At 40.2% G+C, this 15,948-nt stretch overlaps 1 protein-coding gene across 2 annotated transcripts in view; it reads right to left on the bottom strand.

Moving 5' to 3' along the window:
• SGO2 (shugoshin 2) overlaps positions 1 to 15,871 on the bottom strand; it is a 42,658-nt gene extending 26,787 nt beyond the window's left edge. The window contains exons 1-4 of one of the 2 annotated variants that reach the window (XM_045078528.1): positions 15,761 to 15,871; positions 10,029 to 10,163; positions 8,041 to 8,216; positions 7,144 to 7,221 (exon numbers count right to left, since the gene is read on the bottom strand). In XM_045078528.1, the coding sequence (XP_044934463.1) occupies positions 7,144 to 7,221; positions 8,041 to 8,216; positions 10,029 to 10,163; positions 15,761 to 15,869 (498 nt within the window). In that variant the 5' untranslated portion in view covers positions 15,870 to 15,871. The other variant, XM_045078529.1, reaches the window with a different exon arrangement.
• Between the last annotated feature and the right edge of the window lie 77 nt (positions 15,872 to 15,948).

The raw sequence follows: 15,948 nt of genomic DNA, 5'->3' as shown, positions 1-15,948 counted from the left end.
GAGCAGGAAGCCCAATGCTGGCTCAATCCCAGGATCCTGGGATCATGATGTGAGCAGAAGGCAGATGCTTAAGGACTGAGCCACTCAGGTGCCCTGGGGTCAATTAACTTTTGACAAAGGTGCAAAGGCCAAATGCGGAGCCTAGACTTCCATATTCACCAGGCTATTAACAAGCCCAGCTCTCCTCCAGACCAGTGGTACTGTCTGAAAAGGTCAGGGAGAGGGAGGACAGTCCAGTGGTAATGAGAACACCCCCTGTGCCAACAATGTCCGTGGAGAACACACAGGGACTCCAGACTAACAAGGAGCCCCTCTTCCTCTCTTCTAAGGTGGTGACAGAAGAGATCTAGCACAAAGTCAGCATTTTCACCCTCTGCAATTGTAACAACCTCCCCCACTTCATAACTCCTGCAATCCTGCAGTCAGTGGAGGCCAGAAAGTCATGAGGCACTCCCCTCTGTCCCAGCCAGGGTGGTGTCAGCCTGAACTCCCAGCTCCATCCATCAATCAGGAGACACCCCTCCCAGGGTGATAATAGAAGTGGAGTAAAGAACCCAAACTTTGACCCCCTCCAACTTGGCAGTAGGGGGCACTTTACCACAGGCATGATGTCAGAGGGAGCCTGCTAAAATAGAAGGAAGGTTTAAATAAGAGCTAGAGATTCTTAATTCAATACCCAAATGTCCAAGATATAATATAAAATAACTTACCATACCAAGAATTGGGAAAAGGCCTAAATTTGAAAATACTAAATGTGAACATGAAAAGACAATCAAGACACCAACACCAAGATGACACTAACGCTGGAATTCCCTAACAGGGATTGAAAGCGGCCACCATAAAAATGCTGTAATAAGCAATCCCTAACATGCTTAAATGAAAAAACAGAAAACCGCAGCAAATAAACAGAATGTCTCAGCAAATAAAGAGAAGACATAAAAAGGAACCAAGTGGGAATTTAGAACTGAAAAATAAAATAACCAAAAGAAAGTAAATTAAAAATTGCATCAACATGGATGGGACTAGAGATTATGCTGAGTAAAGTAAGTCAAACAGAGAAAGTCAATTATATGGTTTCTCTTACTTGTGGCACATAAGGAATAGAATGGAGGGAGAAGGAAGGGGAAAATGAAGGGGGTGGAAATCGGAGGGGAGACGAACCACGTGAGACCGTGGACTCGGAGAAATAAACTGAGGGTTTTGAGGGGAGAGAGGTGGGGGTATGGGTTGGCCGGGTGATGGGTATTAAGGAGGGCATGGATTGCATGGAGCACTGGGTATTATATGTAAAAAATGAATCTTGGAACACTAATCAAAAACTAATGACATATTGTATGGGGACTAACATAATAAAACAAAACAAAACAAAACAAACCTCAATGGACTCAAAAACAAAGGTGGAGGAAATATGTGGACTTGAAGATAAAGCAACAAAAAGCACTAATCTGAGCAAGAGAAGAGACTGAAAAATAACTAAGAGGTTCAAGGATTTATGGGACCATAACAAAGGATACAACATTCATGTCACTGAAGTCCCAGAAGGAAAGAAAGAGGGCAGTACTGAAGAAATTTTAGAGAAATAATGGCTGAAAATGCCCCAAACTTGGCAAAAGAAACCAATCTGCATATTCAAGCTGAGTAAAGCCCAAAAAGGATAAACTCCAAGAAATCTATGCCAGGATACATCAGGGTCAAATTTACCAAAACTAAAGACAAAAATCTTCCACATAGTGTCAAAAATGGTACCTTCCTACAGAGTTAGGAATTAAGAAAATAAAGTAGGGACCTACCTCAGTTAAGGAAGTAACAATAAAATAAACCACAGGAAAGAAGAAATGACTTATTACTAAAGAAAGAAGCAAAAATTAATTAAGTTTGAAACACCAAAATGGTAGAATTGAAAATTAAAAAAAAAAAAAAATCCAGAAAATGGTTCTTTTAAAAGAAAAAAATTGAAAAGCCACAATTACCTAATCTACTGGGACATAAAATCAAGGTAAAGCCCAAATACAAAAAAATTAGTCAACTGGAAAAATAAAACAGACAAAATTTTAAAATGACTGAATACTTTGGCCAACTCTGCAAATCAATTTGAAACACGAATGAAATAGTAATTTTCTAAAGAAATATAAAATCATTAAAACTGACCACAAAAGAGAAATTTTCCCAAGAAAACCAATATCCGTAGAAGAAATGAAGTGAACAAAGAACAACCTTTCCTACAAAGAAAGACTGAGGTTTCACAGGGGAATTCTAAAAAGCATTTAAGGAAAAATATTTCTGATATTGTATCAATTTTATAGATCGCAGAGAGAAGGAAACATACAAATTCTTTTCCTGAGTTCAGTATTTATAATATTTTTTATCAATGGCTAAAGACTGTGTAAGAAGAAAACCTTACTTATGAATAGCAATTTAAAGTAATTTAATTTAATTTAATTGCAATTCCTAAAAAAACACTGGCAAAAGGAATTTAGGAACACAGTAACAAATCATTTTTTAAATTTATTACATAATTGCAAAACTAGGAAAGCTATTAAAATAAGGCATCAGGGGCACCTGGGTGGCTCAGTGGGTTAAAGCCTCTGCCTTCGGCTCAGGTCATGATCTCAGGGTCCTGGATTGAGCTCCGAGTTGGGCTCTCTGCTGAGCAGGGAGCCTGCTTCCTCCTCTCTCTCTGCCTGCCTCTCTGCCTACTTGTGATGTCTGTCTGTCAAATACATAAATAAAATCTTTAAAAAATATATAAGGCATCATATTAATACATCTAAAAAGAAAGGTCATATGTTTATTACTATAGATGCTAAAAAACTAATTTAAATATATTTATTTTTTATTTAAAAAGCTAACCCTAACCCTAACCCTAAATATTACAAATATGTACATTAGCCTTGAAAAAAAAAGGATCATTCTTAATGGGGAAGCAGTATCCAACATTTTATTATAATTTATTGCTTTCTAGTATGTTCTAGACATTGGTGTGGTACAGACAAAAATCCTATACCCAAGAACCTTATGTTCTGGAGAGATGAATGATAAAATTAATGAGTAAAATTATGTGTCATATAGTGTTAAGTGATAAGGAGAAAAATGAAGGCAAGAAAAGCAGAACATGAAATGTTGGGGCAGAGGTGGGGAAGGGCTCAGATTTATTTAGGGTTGCTGGGGAAGTCTTGACTGAAGTCACTTTTGAGTCAAGATCTGAAGGAAGGGAGTAGGCCATATGAAGGAAGAACAAGTCGAAAAGCCTTGAAGTGGCAGCTTGCTTATGTGTGAGGAGTGGGAGGAGGTCTGCAGATCGAAGGTGTTAGAGTGGAAGGAGTTGAGTAGTCACCGAGGTGAGAGAAAGAACACTTTGAGTTTCAATTTTCAGGCAACAATGGGCAATAGATGACAGAGGAAGCCACTGGGGAGTTTTAATGGGGTCTCTCTGGCTGCTATGCTGGAAAGAGAATATAGAGGCAAGTGCAGGAGCAAGAAGCCCAAGCTGGGATCCCACTCAAAAAACTTGGGTAAGAGAAAACAGTAGCTTGTATGGGTGATCAAAGTCAGGGTTATGAGAAGTGGTAACACTCTGGACTGATTTTTAGGGCAGCACGAGAAGGATTTGCTGAAGGATCCAGTATGGGGTATGAGGAAAAAATAGGAAAACAAAATTGCAATTACCTGAGATGAAGACCTCTAAAGGAACTGGTCTGGTGGCAAATGTAAAATTTAAGATGCCTCTTGGACATCCAAAGAGAAATGCCAAATAGGTAGTTGACTAGATATTGTTTGGAGTTCAAAGGAGATGGCCAGGCTACAGGTACAAATCTGGGAGTCATGAGTATTTAACAACAATTAAATCCAGGAGAATGGGGGCGCCTGGATGGCTCAGTGGGTTAAGCCGCTGCCTTCGGCTCAGGTCATGATCTCAGGGTCCTGGGATCGAGTCCCGTATCGGGCTCTCTGCTCAGCAGGGAGCCTGCTTCCCTCTCTCTCTCTCTCTGCCTGCCTCTCTGTCTACTAATTTATAAATCCAGGAGAATGGATGAATCATTTAGGGAACAAGTGTAGCTAGAAGAGAGATTGAATCACTTAGGGAACAAGTGTAGCTAGAAGAGAGAAGTACAAGAACGGAGTTCTGGGGTACCCCAAATCTAGCAGTTGGGAAAATAAAGAGGGACCAGCAAACAGACTGAAAAAGAACAATCAGAGTGATAGGAAGAAACTTAGGAGAATGTAGTATTGTAAAAGTCACATGAAGGCCAACATAAGGACCGAGAAATATCTAGAGGTTTTGGTAATGTGGAGATCAGTTCTCAGAAGAGCACTTTCCGAAGAGTGGTGGTGAAAGCCTGGTTGGTATGGATTCAAGAGAAACTGGAGACAGTGAGGACAATTCGCTCAAAGAGTTTTGCTATAAAGGAGAAAAATGAGAGGAGCTAGGGGTGGGTGATCTGAGTAAAAGGTTTTTTTGTTTTTGTTTTTAAAGATGGGAGATAGGAGATAACATTTTTGCATCCGGATGGGAATAATCCAGAAGGGAGGGAAAAGTTAATAATGCAAGAGGAAAAGGCTTTCTACACTAATGTCAAGCCAAGAGCAAGAGACAACCCAAGTGTCCAACCCAGAGCCTAGTTATATTAGTCCATTCTAGATCTATCCTAAGCAGCACTTAAAAAAGAATGAGGTAGGATTTCTGGTAATCATATGGAGAGATCTACAAGATATGTCACATTAAAAAGAGCAAGGCATAGTACAAGTAGGGCTAGTATGTTACCTTTTGTGTAAGAAAGAATATATTTAATGTTTTTGTTTTAATATAAAGAAACAAAGCAGTTACCCCTATGAGGTATTGGGCGAAGAAAGGATAAAGAGGAAAGTAGCTGAAAGCAGAACAGAGGCACCTGTGAGCCTTCTGTCTATACTTGGCTATATTGTTCTGATATTGGAATGTCTACATTCGCCAACATCCCCTCCCCCAACCAAAAAGAAAAGGAACCACAAAACTCGAAACATGATATGCAAAAGTTAGTCTGTTCAACAAGAAAGCAGACACCAAAGTTGTATGCTGTCCCTTCACCATCCAGCTTCTGCATCTACTCTCTTGTCCTTCTCCTAAATCCAGATGCTGATCTCAGTCCTCTTCGAGTTCTCCAAAGAGAACCACACAAAAAGCATCTGGGAACAATGCTGACCTTACTTACTAAAGACTTTTCCTTAAAGAACCAGTGGAAGGAAGGAGCTTCATATCAAGTAACTCAAAACAAATAGTTGAGCAATGTTTTTAGGGCTAACTGTTCTCCACAGTTTTTCCAGGTCTTGCTAACTAATTAGCTTCTTTCTCTTACTCCCCAAGTCAATTCCTGTACTAACTCTATAGCTATGTCTGATTCTAGTCTTAGCAATTTATTCAGGGCAATTCAATTCAGCCCTGCAAGCTGATCAGCAACACAGAGCTCCTTCCCTGACTTTCCCCACCTAGGGAATGACATCTCTTCTCCTTAGAGAGTACTAAATGTATAAGGCACATCTCAGCTCACTGGTTGTACTAGGTATCAAATTTATAATAACGCTAGAAGCCACATGTCTTGTGAGCATTTTTCTACAGGAACAGTTATACAAATCCTTTCCTTATCCAAATGTGGATTAAGTTAGGTGATAAAGTACGCACTCTTTGGTGAGCTTTTATAAAACTGACAAAGGAGCTAAACACTGATCACATAGGTTGAGTTTCTATCTTTTTACTACAAGGACTATGTATTTAACGGCCCAAAAAATGAATTTTTAAGTTTTTAAAAGGAGAGATATGCAGAAAATTTAGAAAACACAGGAAGATATAGACACAATAATAAAAAAGTAATGACAGCTAACATTTACTGCATTCTTCCTATTGCCAGGACACACGCTCACCCCATTTAACAATTACAGTAATTCTTCATAGATATGCTACATCATCATCTACATCATGCAGAAGAGGACATTAAGGTTCAAAGAGTTAAAGGCCAAGGTCACAGGACCAGGAAGTTACAGAGCTGGGATCTAAACACAGGCAATTCCACTTAAAAGCTGCCCTCTAAAGCACTAACCTGCCTCTAGAATCTATTTAATTTACCTAAAATTGGGACTCCACTACCCTTTCTTCAGTTTATTATGTATATTTTGCCTTCTCATTCGTTATTAATTCTTAGCATTTATTTTCCCTATTTAGATAATTGAATTAATTTCACTAGTATTTGGTCCTTTCCTCTTCCTCATATTTCTGGTGATTTGATTTTCTTTGTGATAGATTATAAAAGCTATTTAATCATTAATATCAATGCTTTATCCGCTATTTAATTTTCCCAGTCTGGCACTAGCCTTTAATTTTTATAATTTTTAGCCTTCCTTTTTAAAAAAGATTTTATTATTTATTTATTTGATAGAGCTCACAAGTAGTTAGAGAGGCAGGCAGGGAAAGAGAGGAAGAAGCAGGCTCTCTGTGGAGTAGAGAGCCCAACGTGGGGCTCGATCCCAGGACCCTGGGATCATGACCCGAGCCGAAGGCAAAGGCTTCAACCCACTGAGCCACTCAGGTGCCCCTCATTTTTAGCCTTCTAAAAAAAAATTTTTTTTGAGAAAATCCATCAATAGCTTCCTTTATGGCTTCAATCTTTCTATTTTTATTTCTAGGTACAGAAAGTCTTCTCCTATCTAACATGAATTTATTTACAATTTCTTCTTACTTTATATATCCCCTTTTTTATTTAAATCCATCGAAAATTTATTTTAGAGAATGGTGTATAGTAGCATCTCTCTATAATTTTTTCCCCAAATCGTTTTTCAATTGTACCCACCCATTTTTTAGCAACACAAACTCTTTTCTAATTTGAAAGACTACCTTTCTATGAATGTCTTCTATGTTTTTTAGTGGTTTAGGGGCCATTATGTTTCACTGAACAGTCTAATCCTGTGTTTTAATCAAAACCTAATTTTTACATAAAAATGTCAATAAACAATTATACCAAGTGATAATGTGCCATTAGCCAGTTAAAATCAATATTATCATCCTTTCTTTGCACAAAGTTTAAAATATGAATCTCCAACCTTGATGCTACTGAATCTCGACTATCCTTAGTAATGCTTAAAAAATTTCGCCACTTACACAAAGACTCGACTTACCTCAGACAGTGTGCTCATTTCAATTGCAGTTATCAAGTTATTGTTCATGAGTGCTTCTATTTCTATAAGTTTCTTATTCTGTATGCAGAAAATAAAGACCTCTTTTAATCAATTAAGATTCATACATTTAAGGAGATACCATCAGCTGAGAAGACTTAAAAAATAACTGAGATCATATTGAGCTAAAATGGTGCTACATTCTATAGTTCAAACAGACACACACACACACACACACACACACATACACACTCTCTCTCTCTCACCCCTTGATTGCTTTTGAGCTCTCAATTATAAATTTTCTTACAAACATTTCTCTATCTTCTTGGAATAATAATACACCCTATGGAAAATGAACAGTTTGTTAGACAACTTAACACTCAGGAATAGATCAATTTTTCCACTTTCAATTAATTTCTGCTCATTTCAGAGTTAGAACTCTAGTTGCAGCCTAGCTGACCATTGGCTCTTGCTGACCCGTCTGTGGACAGAGTTGGAAGTGAAAGCGATGACTACAATCTTCATGCTATTTGCTGTGTAGCCAGGGGAATGCTGAGGTTAAAAGAGAATACAGACACTCTGGGAACTCCCCTTCTTTCAATGGAAGAATTATGTCCACCTTCTTAAAATATATTAATGCATCAAGCTTTGCTAATGATAAACAATCGAATGTTGATCAAGGTATTACACTGGCTTGCAGGGCCCCAACTGCACATTCAGGATGTAGACTTAAGACACCTATTCCACTACCCATTAACAGTTTGTTCATTAATATGGCATACTCTTTCAATAATTTTTTATAATGATTGGAGATTTGAAAAACATTTTTAGAGCTTCTATAAAAATATAGCTAATAATCAGTCTATAATTCAGAATTCAAATACAATATAGTTTCCATACCAAATTATTTAGTTTCAGGCGAAGAAACGTGTTCTCAAAATTCAGTTTCTCCACTTCTTTTTGCAATAGCGTCCTTTCAGTTGTAATTCTTCGAGAATTCTCTTTCTCTCTACTAAGAGCCTGAGCTAATGCCCTGTTATTGTGCTTTAAAGAAAGTTTGAAGATAGAAGAATTGTCTGTAAAAAAATTTTTAAGAAGTTAATATTGAACTTACAGCTTCATAAGTTTTCATATCTTTAATGAAACTATTTTAGGCACAGTATATTGTAAGTTTTCACTAAAGGTTAGAAAACAATAGAATAACAGTATAGATGTAGTTTTGAAAAAAAAATGTATCCAGAGTTTCGATCTGCAGAAATAAAAGCTAGACAGAAGATGAAGAATGAAAGTGCTGTGAGGAATACAGACTGCTGTGAATACAGAGTCAAGAGACAAAAGATGTCAAGGACAGACACAGTATCCTAGATGTTTCCACCAGTCACCAAAACTCAGCCTTGACACCTGCTGCCCTACTTGCCTTCCTACTTGGACTAGGAGGTAGAATGGAGAAGCTGATTCTGAAGCTCTAACTGGAGATATCCCATAGGTACTAGGGTAGCCAATCTGTCAAAATTTTTAAGCCGGTTTCTGTGACTCAGAAAATTAACAAATTAAAATTATCGATTAATGCTCCTGAAGTCCATTTTTCAAAGTCTTGAGTGAAATGGAGCATACTCACTGTAAGGCTGGACAGATCATCTAAACCCTGTGGGATCTTCTATCTCTACCCTAAACATCCAACTCTTATTTCTAGACATTTACTGTAATCTAAACTTGACCCCTTCTCTTTCCAAACACCATATAAATATAATTTATATCAGAAATGTTTCTGTGTTGTTAGCAGAGAAATTTAATTGTGAATTCCTTGGTAAAATCCACCTTAAATATAGTATGTTCCCTCAGTATACAGACAGCATACTTACATTTTCATAATTTTTATTTAAATGCCACTACTCAATAACATATCCCACTGAATAGAAATATAGTATCTATAAGATACGCTTATGAAAGTATATTTTTTAAACACTCAGGGAATGTCTGGGCATCTAAAAAACAGGGTCCAAAAAAGTACTTTATCTTTGGTGTAGAGAAAGCAGTTTCAGATAGCCACCTTTGACACAAAAATAGATTAGAACTGGTTTTGGATTTCCAGAGCTAAAGGGTGATATTTCCTGCTGCACTCCTCAAACACAGCATGTTCCTTCATAATAATGGGTGTCCAACAGTCCTGCTCAACAGAAGAGGAAATAGCCACTGAATGGGGGGGCCTAATATACCACAGGACCCTAGACAGCTGGGTAGGAGAAACATTAAGATTTAAAGATACTCAGAAGTTTTAGCTATTTCACAGGGCATGCACGATTACCCTTCACAGGGGCTATACCAGCAGGAAACCTCTTCTCCCCATCCTGCTAAGATACATACGAACCACTGAGATAATTTTCAGAAGTGATGAGAATTTATCTTGGCAGTTTTTCCCACTTCTTCTTCTTTTTTTCCTTTCTAAAATCTTAGTTCCACAACCCATGAAACCCTGTCTCCAAAGGCTCAGCACCCTCACGAGCTTCGGCTCATGAAAACCACCCACTACCACACTCTATCTGGGCCAGCCACGTCTAGATCATCCATCATCTATCCTCTTGCTACAGCACGCAAGCACAATGTGTCACTTTTTTTTAGCTCTTTTCCAGAAATGTCACATTGGTATTTTCTTTGCTGTGTAGGAGGTAGCTGCCTTAGGCTACCCCAGCCTTACTGCTGAAAATTCTGCTGTCACCACTGAGGGTAAATCATCATAACCACTCAGCTCACAGGAGTTGAAGGATACAGGAAGGAGTGAATGGACAAAATGTATCAGTTAACAAAAATAGTCATTTTAGTCACTTCTATACTTAATAAAATAAAGTACCAAATATTATATCAATTCTCCAAGGGCTAATGGCACTTACTTAATATTTTTGTTTTGATTTTTGAAGCAAGGGAAACATTCAGCTTCCCAGTCTTTGAAACTCTTTTGTCTTTCACATGTCTCTTAATTCCTGAAGTAAGAAGTGAGCCAGAGTCTATCACTGGGTGCTCCATCACTGAAATAGAAACAAAAAAGACAGAAATCAGAGTACTAATTAATAAAAGAAAAAAGGATAACTGATAAATACATTCTAAAAGGTAACAATAATGACTTAGGTGATACAATTTGTTTGTATATAAGTATTTGCAAAACCCTTTGTACAGATCTGAAAGTATGCATATAGTCACTGGAAGGGCTTACTTATCCAGAGCAAGCCATTTTGTTGTTTATGCAGTAAACTTAGATTGACCCTGCCCCCCACCCCCAAGGAACTTACTTAGAAACAAGTCTGGGAAACCAGAAAAATATGACTGACCAGCCCCTGATAACAGAGCCCATATACCAGGACATGTCAGGTCAGGGGGAGGTAACAGAGCCCAGAATACAAGGATGAGCCACGCCAGGTGGAGACATCCAATCAGGCAAGCATCTCCCTAACCTCCCAAGAATGTGGGCCCTGCCTTTTGGGCGCCAATTCTGACCAGAGTGATAGACTAGTTCAAATAACTACTATAGGGTGAACTGTAATTCAATTGGCCACCTGTGTGTGGCCAGGCTCAAGCACATGGCCTTTTACTCTATAAAAGTTAGAATGTGAGGCTGGGAGGGGTCGCCTCTTTGCAAGAGACAGCCCTGGCCGGTCAGTTTGATTCTTGATGCTTGGCGCGAAATAAAGCTTTGCTTGACCTTCACTTTGTATCAGTCTCGCTCCTTTGACCATGGACCCAACAGTCACAAGTGGTTTAAAGTAGTATCCAAAAAAAGGCAAATGACTGTTTTTCATCCAAACCTATATTATTATATCTAATATAGATTAGATATAATATATTATTATATCTAATATCCTGGTTATCTATCCAGAAACCAGGATATGGTTGTATGGGAAGGCACAGTCATGGAATGCAGAATCTGCTGTGAGGACAGATCCTATTTCGATACAATGTAATAAGTGTAACCTTAGAAAATGCTCAGAACAAATAAACCTAATCTTAGGAGGTCGGGGGGCTAGCTGTTTTGGAGGAGCAAGCAGGAAATCTCGAATGTGCCTATTCGTCCATTAGAGTAATGTTCTATTAGACTCTAAAGTCTATGGGACCACTGTGGGACCACTCTAAGATCTAACAGTGGAAAGAAGGTAATTATCCTATTATACTATGACAAGAAAAACTGATATAATACACATGCATAAAAGTAATTAACTGGGCAGAGGAGAAGGATCAGAAAAGGTTGTACTGAGAAGGTAGCTGAGCTATGTACTTAGATATGATCAACCTCTCAAAACTCCCACCCCTCCCCAAACCTCCTTGCCTCTAGCTTCAGAGATCTAGAAGAAATGCTGTTACCTGTGCCTGCCTACCTCCTAATACTCAGCCTCTCCCCATTACCTGCCTTAAGTCCACAGGACTAACCTCACTATCCTCTCTGTATCAATCACAGACTCTCCAGGCTCCCAGGTCACCTTCATCTCCCTGGTCACCTTCATCTCCCTCATCCCAATCCTCCTCCAGCTCTGCAGCAGGCTAAAAACGTCTCCCAAAGACATCAGGTCCCAATCCCTCTCCTTCTGAACCTTATGTGGAGAAGGGGTCTGTACAGACGTGATTAAGTTGAGGATCTTGTGATGGGGACACTGTCCTGGATTTTATCTAGTTAGGCCCCCCAATGCCCTTACTATAAGTGTCCATATACTAAGTAATACACTTGAATAACTAAACAGGGCATATCAAACTTAACCTGCCCAAACCTGTTTCACTCTGAGCCTTCTGTTTCAGTTAATGGCAACTCCATCCTAGTTCCTCTGGCCAAAAATCTCTCACACCCCAATCAGCCTTCACAGTACATTAGAATCTGACCGCTTCTTACTACCTCCACTACTATCAGCCTAGATGAAGGCGTGGACACGTCTCACCTGAATACTTATAATAGCCTCTTGTCCTACTTCCACTGCTGCCCTCTTTACAGTGTATTTATTAGTCTATACAATCTAAAATTCTTCAATGGTTCCCATTTCTCTTAGAATAAGTTGAAATTCTTCAATGGTCAAGAAGTCCCCCCATTATCTGTTCTTTTCCATTTCTCCCATTTGAACTCTTCCTTCTGTCCCCTAGTATATTCTTTCCAGGCCACACTGGCCACCAACCTCTAACTGCTTGGCAAACGGCAGCCATTCTTTAGCCTCAGGTCCTTTGTACTGGTCATTCTCTCTACTGAGAAAGCTCTTCCTCCAGATACAGAAATGGCTTGTTCACTCTCCTCCACGTCTTTGCAAAGATGTTACCTTCTCAGTGAGACCTTTCAAAACTGTAGCTCCTTTTCTCAGCATATCCGATTATTCTTACCCTTCTCTATTTTTTCCATAGCATTTATATCACTAATATAGTACAGAAGTGATTTATTTTCTATCAATGAGAATTTAAGTTCCAGAAATCATGGATTTTTCTATTTTATTCACAGACATAATTTGCAGCTCACAGACGAGTGCCTGACAAGTAATATGAACACAATAAATTTTTATTGAATGAATAAATAAGTCTTAAAAACAAACAATTTGTCAGGTATGAAGATTTGAAAGGGTATTCCAGGAAGAAGGAATGGCATGTGTAAATGCATGAGAATGGAACATTTAATACCAGTGATCTCTTCATGCTAGAATGTTATTATCCTATCTGTTTTTCTTAAGAGTAAACTCTACTTTAAAGAGTTGTCCATACTTGCTGTCTCCAATTCATCCCCTCCCATTCCCTCTCGATACTCTAATCAAGTTGTTGCTCTCACCACTACCATATGGAAATTGATCAATTAAGTAACTAAACTGCAATGCTGCTCAATCAGATATAGTAGTCAAGATCAAGTTCTCAACTGATCTATGATTTTAATCATAGTATTTGACATCAGGTCATTCTCCCTGAAAAATACTTTTAGTGGGTTTCCAAAATATCCCATTCTCTTGGATTTTTCTGCCTCACTGCCACTTCTAAATCTCTTCTGCTGATTATTCTTGATCTCCCTCTTACCAATGGGGTGCACCACATCTCCATCCTTGGGTCTCATCCATTTCCTATGTACACATACTCCTGTGAGGGCATCATCTAGTGCTCTGGCTTTTAAGTCTAAAGGCCAATGACTTGCAAATTTATATCCCAAATCAACTCCAGACTTATTTACCCGGCCTACTCCTCATCTCTAACTTAGATGTCTAATATGTACCTCAAACTTAACATGTCCTAAACTCACCCACCCAAACCTGCTCCACTGTGTTCTCTCCAACTTGTTTAACAGCAATTCCATCCTTCTACTTGCTCAGCTTGGAAACATCTTTCTCTCACATTCTACCCCCACTCTACCATCACTGTGCTGGCCTGACTTTCAAACATGTCCTCAGAGGCCACCTACCACTGTCACTCTGATCCAAGTTGCCATTCTCTCTCATGTACATTATTGCTACAACTATCTAAATGGTGTCCTGTTTCCACATTCTCCGCATTCTTCCCCCATCAATTCTCAACCTACAAACCAAAATGATCCCTTTAAAACTTCAATAAATTCATGTCACTCTGTTAAAAATTCTCCAGTGGCTTTTCCTCTCAATGGAGTAAAGTCATAATCCCTGCAATGGCCTATAAGGCACTACACAATTTGACACCCCCGTCCCCGAACCCCAATTCCCTATTGAGTACCTCTCTGACCTCTTCATCACTCTTCCTATGCTCACTAAGCTCCAGCCACCCTAGCTGCCTTAGCATACTCCCACTGCAGGACCTTTATATTCCTTTCTTTCCCCCTTTGTATCAACTCTTCTCCAAATAATCACAGGGTTTACTCACTGTCTTTACTCAGATGTCACTTTCTTAGCCTTTCCAGAGGAAAGTATTTAAAATTGCACACGTGGCCCCATTTCACTTCATATATATATATATATATATATATATATATATATATATATTTTGCCATTGATTTATCAGTGTCTAATCTAAGATCACATAATTTCCTTATTTAATTGTCTGTCTTCTCCTACTAAAATGTGTTTCACGAGGGTATGGATTTTTGTCAAGTTTGTTTGCCGCTGTACCCTTAGCCAGGAGTGCCTAGCACACAGCAGCTACTGGACAGACATTTGTTGAAGAAAACAACTCAGGATAAATGGAAGAAGTCTCAAATACTCAGAACTGACCAATATTGGAACGAGTCTCCTTTGCAAATGCTGACAGATGTTGGGAGATGTCAAGCAAATAATGGGAAGATGGTTTTAAAAGAATTTTCTGCAATGGGGAAGAAGTTTAACAGGAACCTTACAACATGAAGGCTCAATGTTTTTTCCTAAAGTTTTGCCAAAAAGAGAAAAAAGTAAAATCAAAGATCACCAACTATTCCGTGGATAGAACATAGGAATGTACAGAAACTCAAGACAAATGGTTGCATCTCACACCCTTGAAAGGATACTAACATAGAAATCGTGTCCATCTCCCCAAAAAATCCAGTCAGAAGGATCAAATCTCATTTTGCTAATTAGGAAACCACTGCTGAACTGTCCTCCTCAGTAAGCTGGTTCTTGGTTCCTAACTTAATAAATGGCACTAGCAATCACTCACCCAAACGCTCAAGCCAGATATCAGAGTCTTCCTGACAGGAAGCCCTGTCACCTTCCACATCAGCAACCTCGCCAGGTAACACCTGAGGAACCTAAGCCAGCCACTGGAGTACCATGCAAGGGTGACTCACCGTACAGAGTGAGGGATTTTAAACAGCGGTCAGGACTGCGTGGGGCCTCCGAGTTTCAACCCTGGGCTATGTTGTATGACATCTGTAGGACATTCATTGCTAGGTCACCTTAACAACTCTCGGTCTCAACTTGCAGACTTACCAAGTTAGAGAAAGGAAGGGCATCTCGCTGTAGGGACTAACTGAACCAATGTACGTACAGCGCCTCGTACGGGACTTGGCACATAGCATTCACTGACAGGAGTTATTTAGGATTTAGTCTGCAGCTCTTGTCTGGGACGGTCCCGGCTAACTCTAAATCAGAAATACTAAGTTCCGAGTCCGGTTCTCCTGAATCGGGTCCGTCATCTAGGAAAAAAATCATCGTCCCTATTCCCTACCGAAATCCTACCTGCACATCAAGACCCAGTTCCAGTTCGAAGTTTTTCCCAGTCTTCCATCACCCCTTCGCCTTCAAAGAGATCCGGAGGAGGAGGCTCCTTCCAGAACTCGGGTAAGCAGTCTCTCAACGCTCGTCCCGCGGGTACGTATGAAGGGCTCACAGGGGGGTAGAAAATGTTCTTAAAAAGCAGGGAGGGGTGCAGTCACACAGAAATCCCTACTTTCAAGGAGCTGACCTAACCGGCCGCTCGCCCCCCTCACGCAGCCCGGCGCAAAATCGAAGGGACGACAGGCAGCCGGTTAAATCCAAACCAGGGCCTCCCCCCAGCGAGCCCCTCCGAGGGGGCGCAAAGGCCGCAGCCGGAGATACCCGAGCGTCGGGTGGGCGGGACGACGGGCCGCGCGGGGCTCGCTGGACAGAAGGCTCCGGAGAGCGGCGCCGGGAGCTTCGCCCGGGAAAGGCACGGATCTCCTCAGAGTGCGGGGCGGCAACGCCAAAGGCCTCTCACTTACCGTTCTCTCGGCGGGGGGGGGGGGCGACCACCACCCAGCTCCTGGAGCTCCGCGGCGCCGGGGGGTAGGGCTTGGGTTTAAACTCCGCAGCCGTTGGCGGTTGACACATCAGCCAATCAGATCCCGAGGAGGCCGCGCAAAGGAGGGCGGTTACTAGGAAGTGGGAGGTGAAAGGGGCGGGACCTCGA

This window comes from Mustela putorius, unplaced genomic scaffold (genome assembly GCF_011764305.1).
Source record: "Mustela putorius furo isolate JIRA1106 unplaced genomic scaffold, ASM1176430v1.1 tig00000275_pilon_pilon_pilon, whole genome shotgun sequence".
Taxonomy (NCBI): domain Eukaryota; kingdom Metazoa; phylum Chordata; class Mammalia; order Carnivora; family Mustelidae; genus Mustela; species Mustela putorius.
Note: the sequence above shows the minus strand (reverse complement) of the source record. Positions and strands in the feature narration are given on the sequence as shown.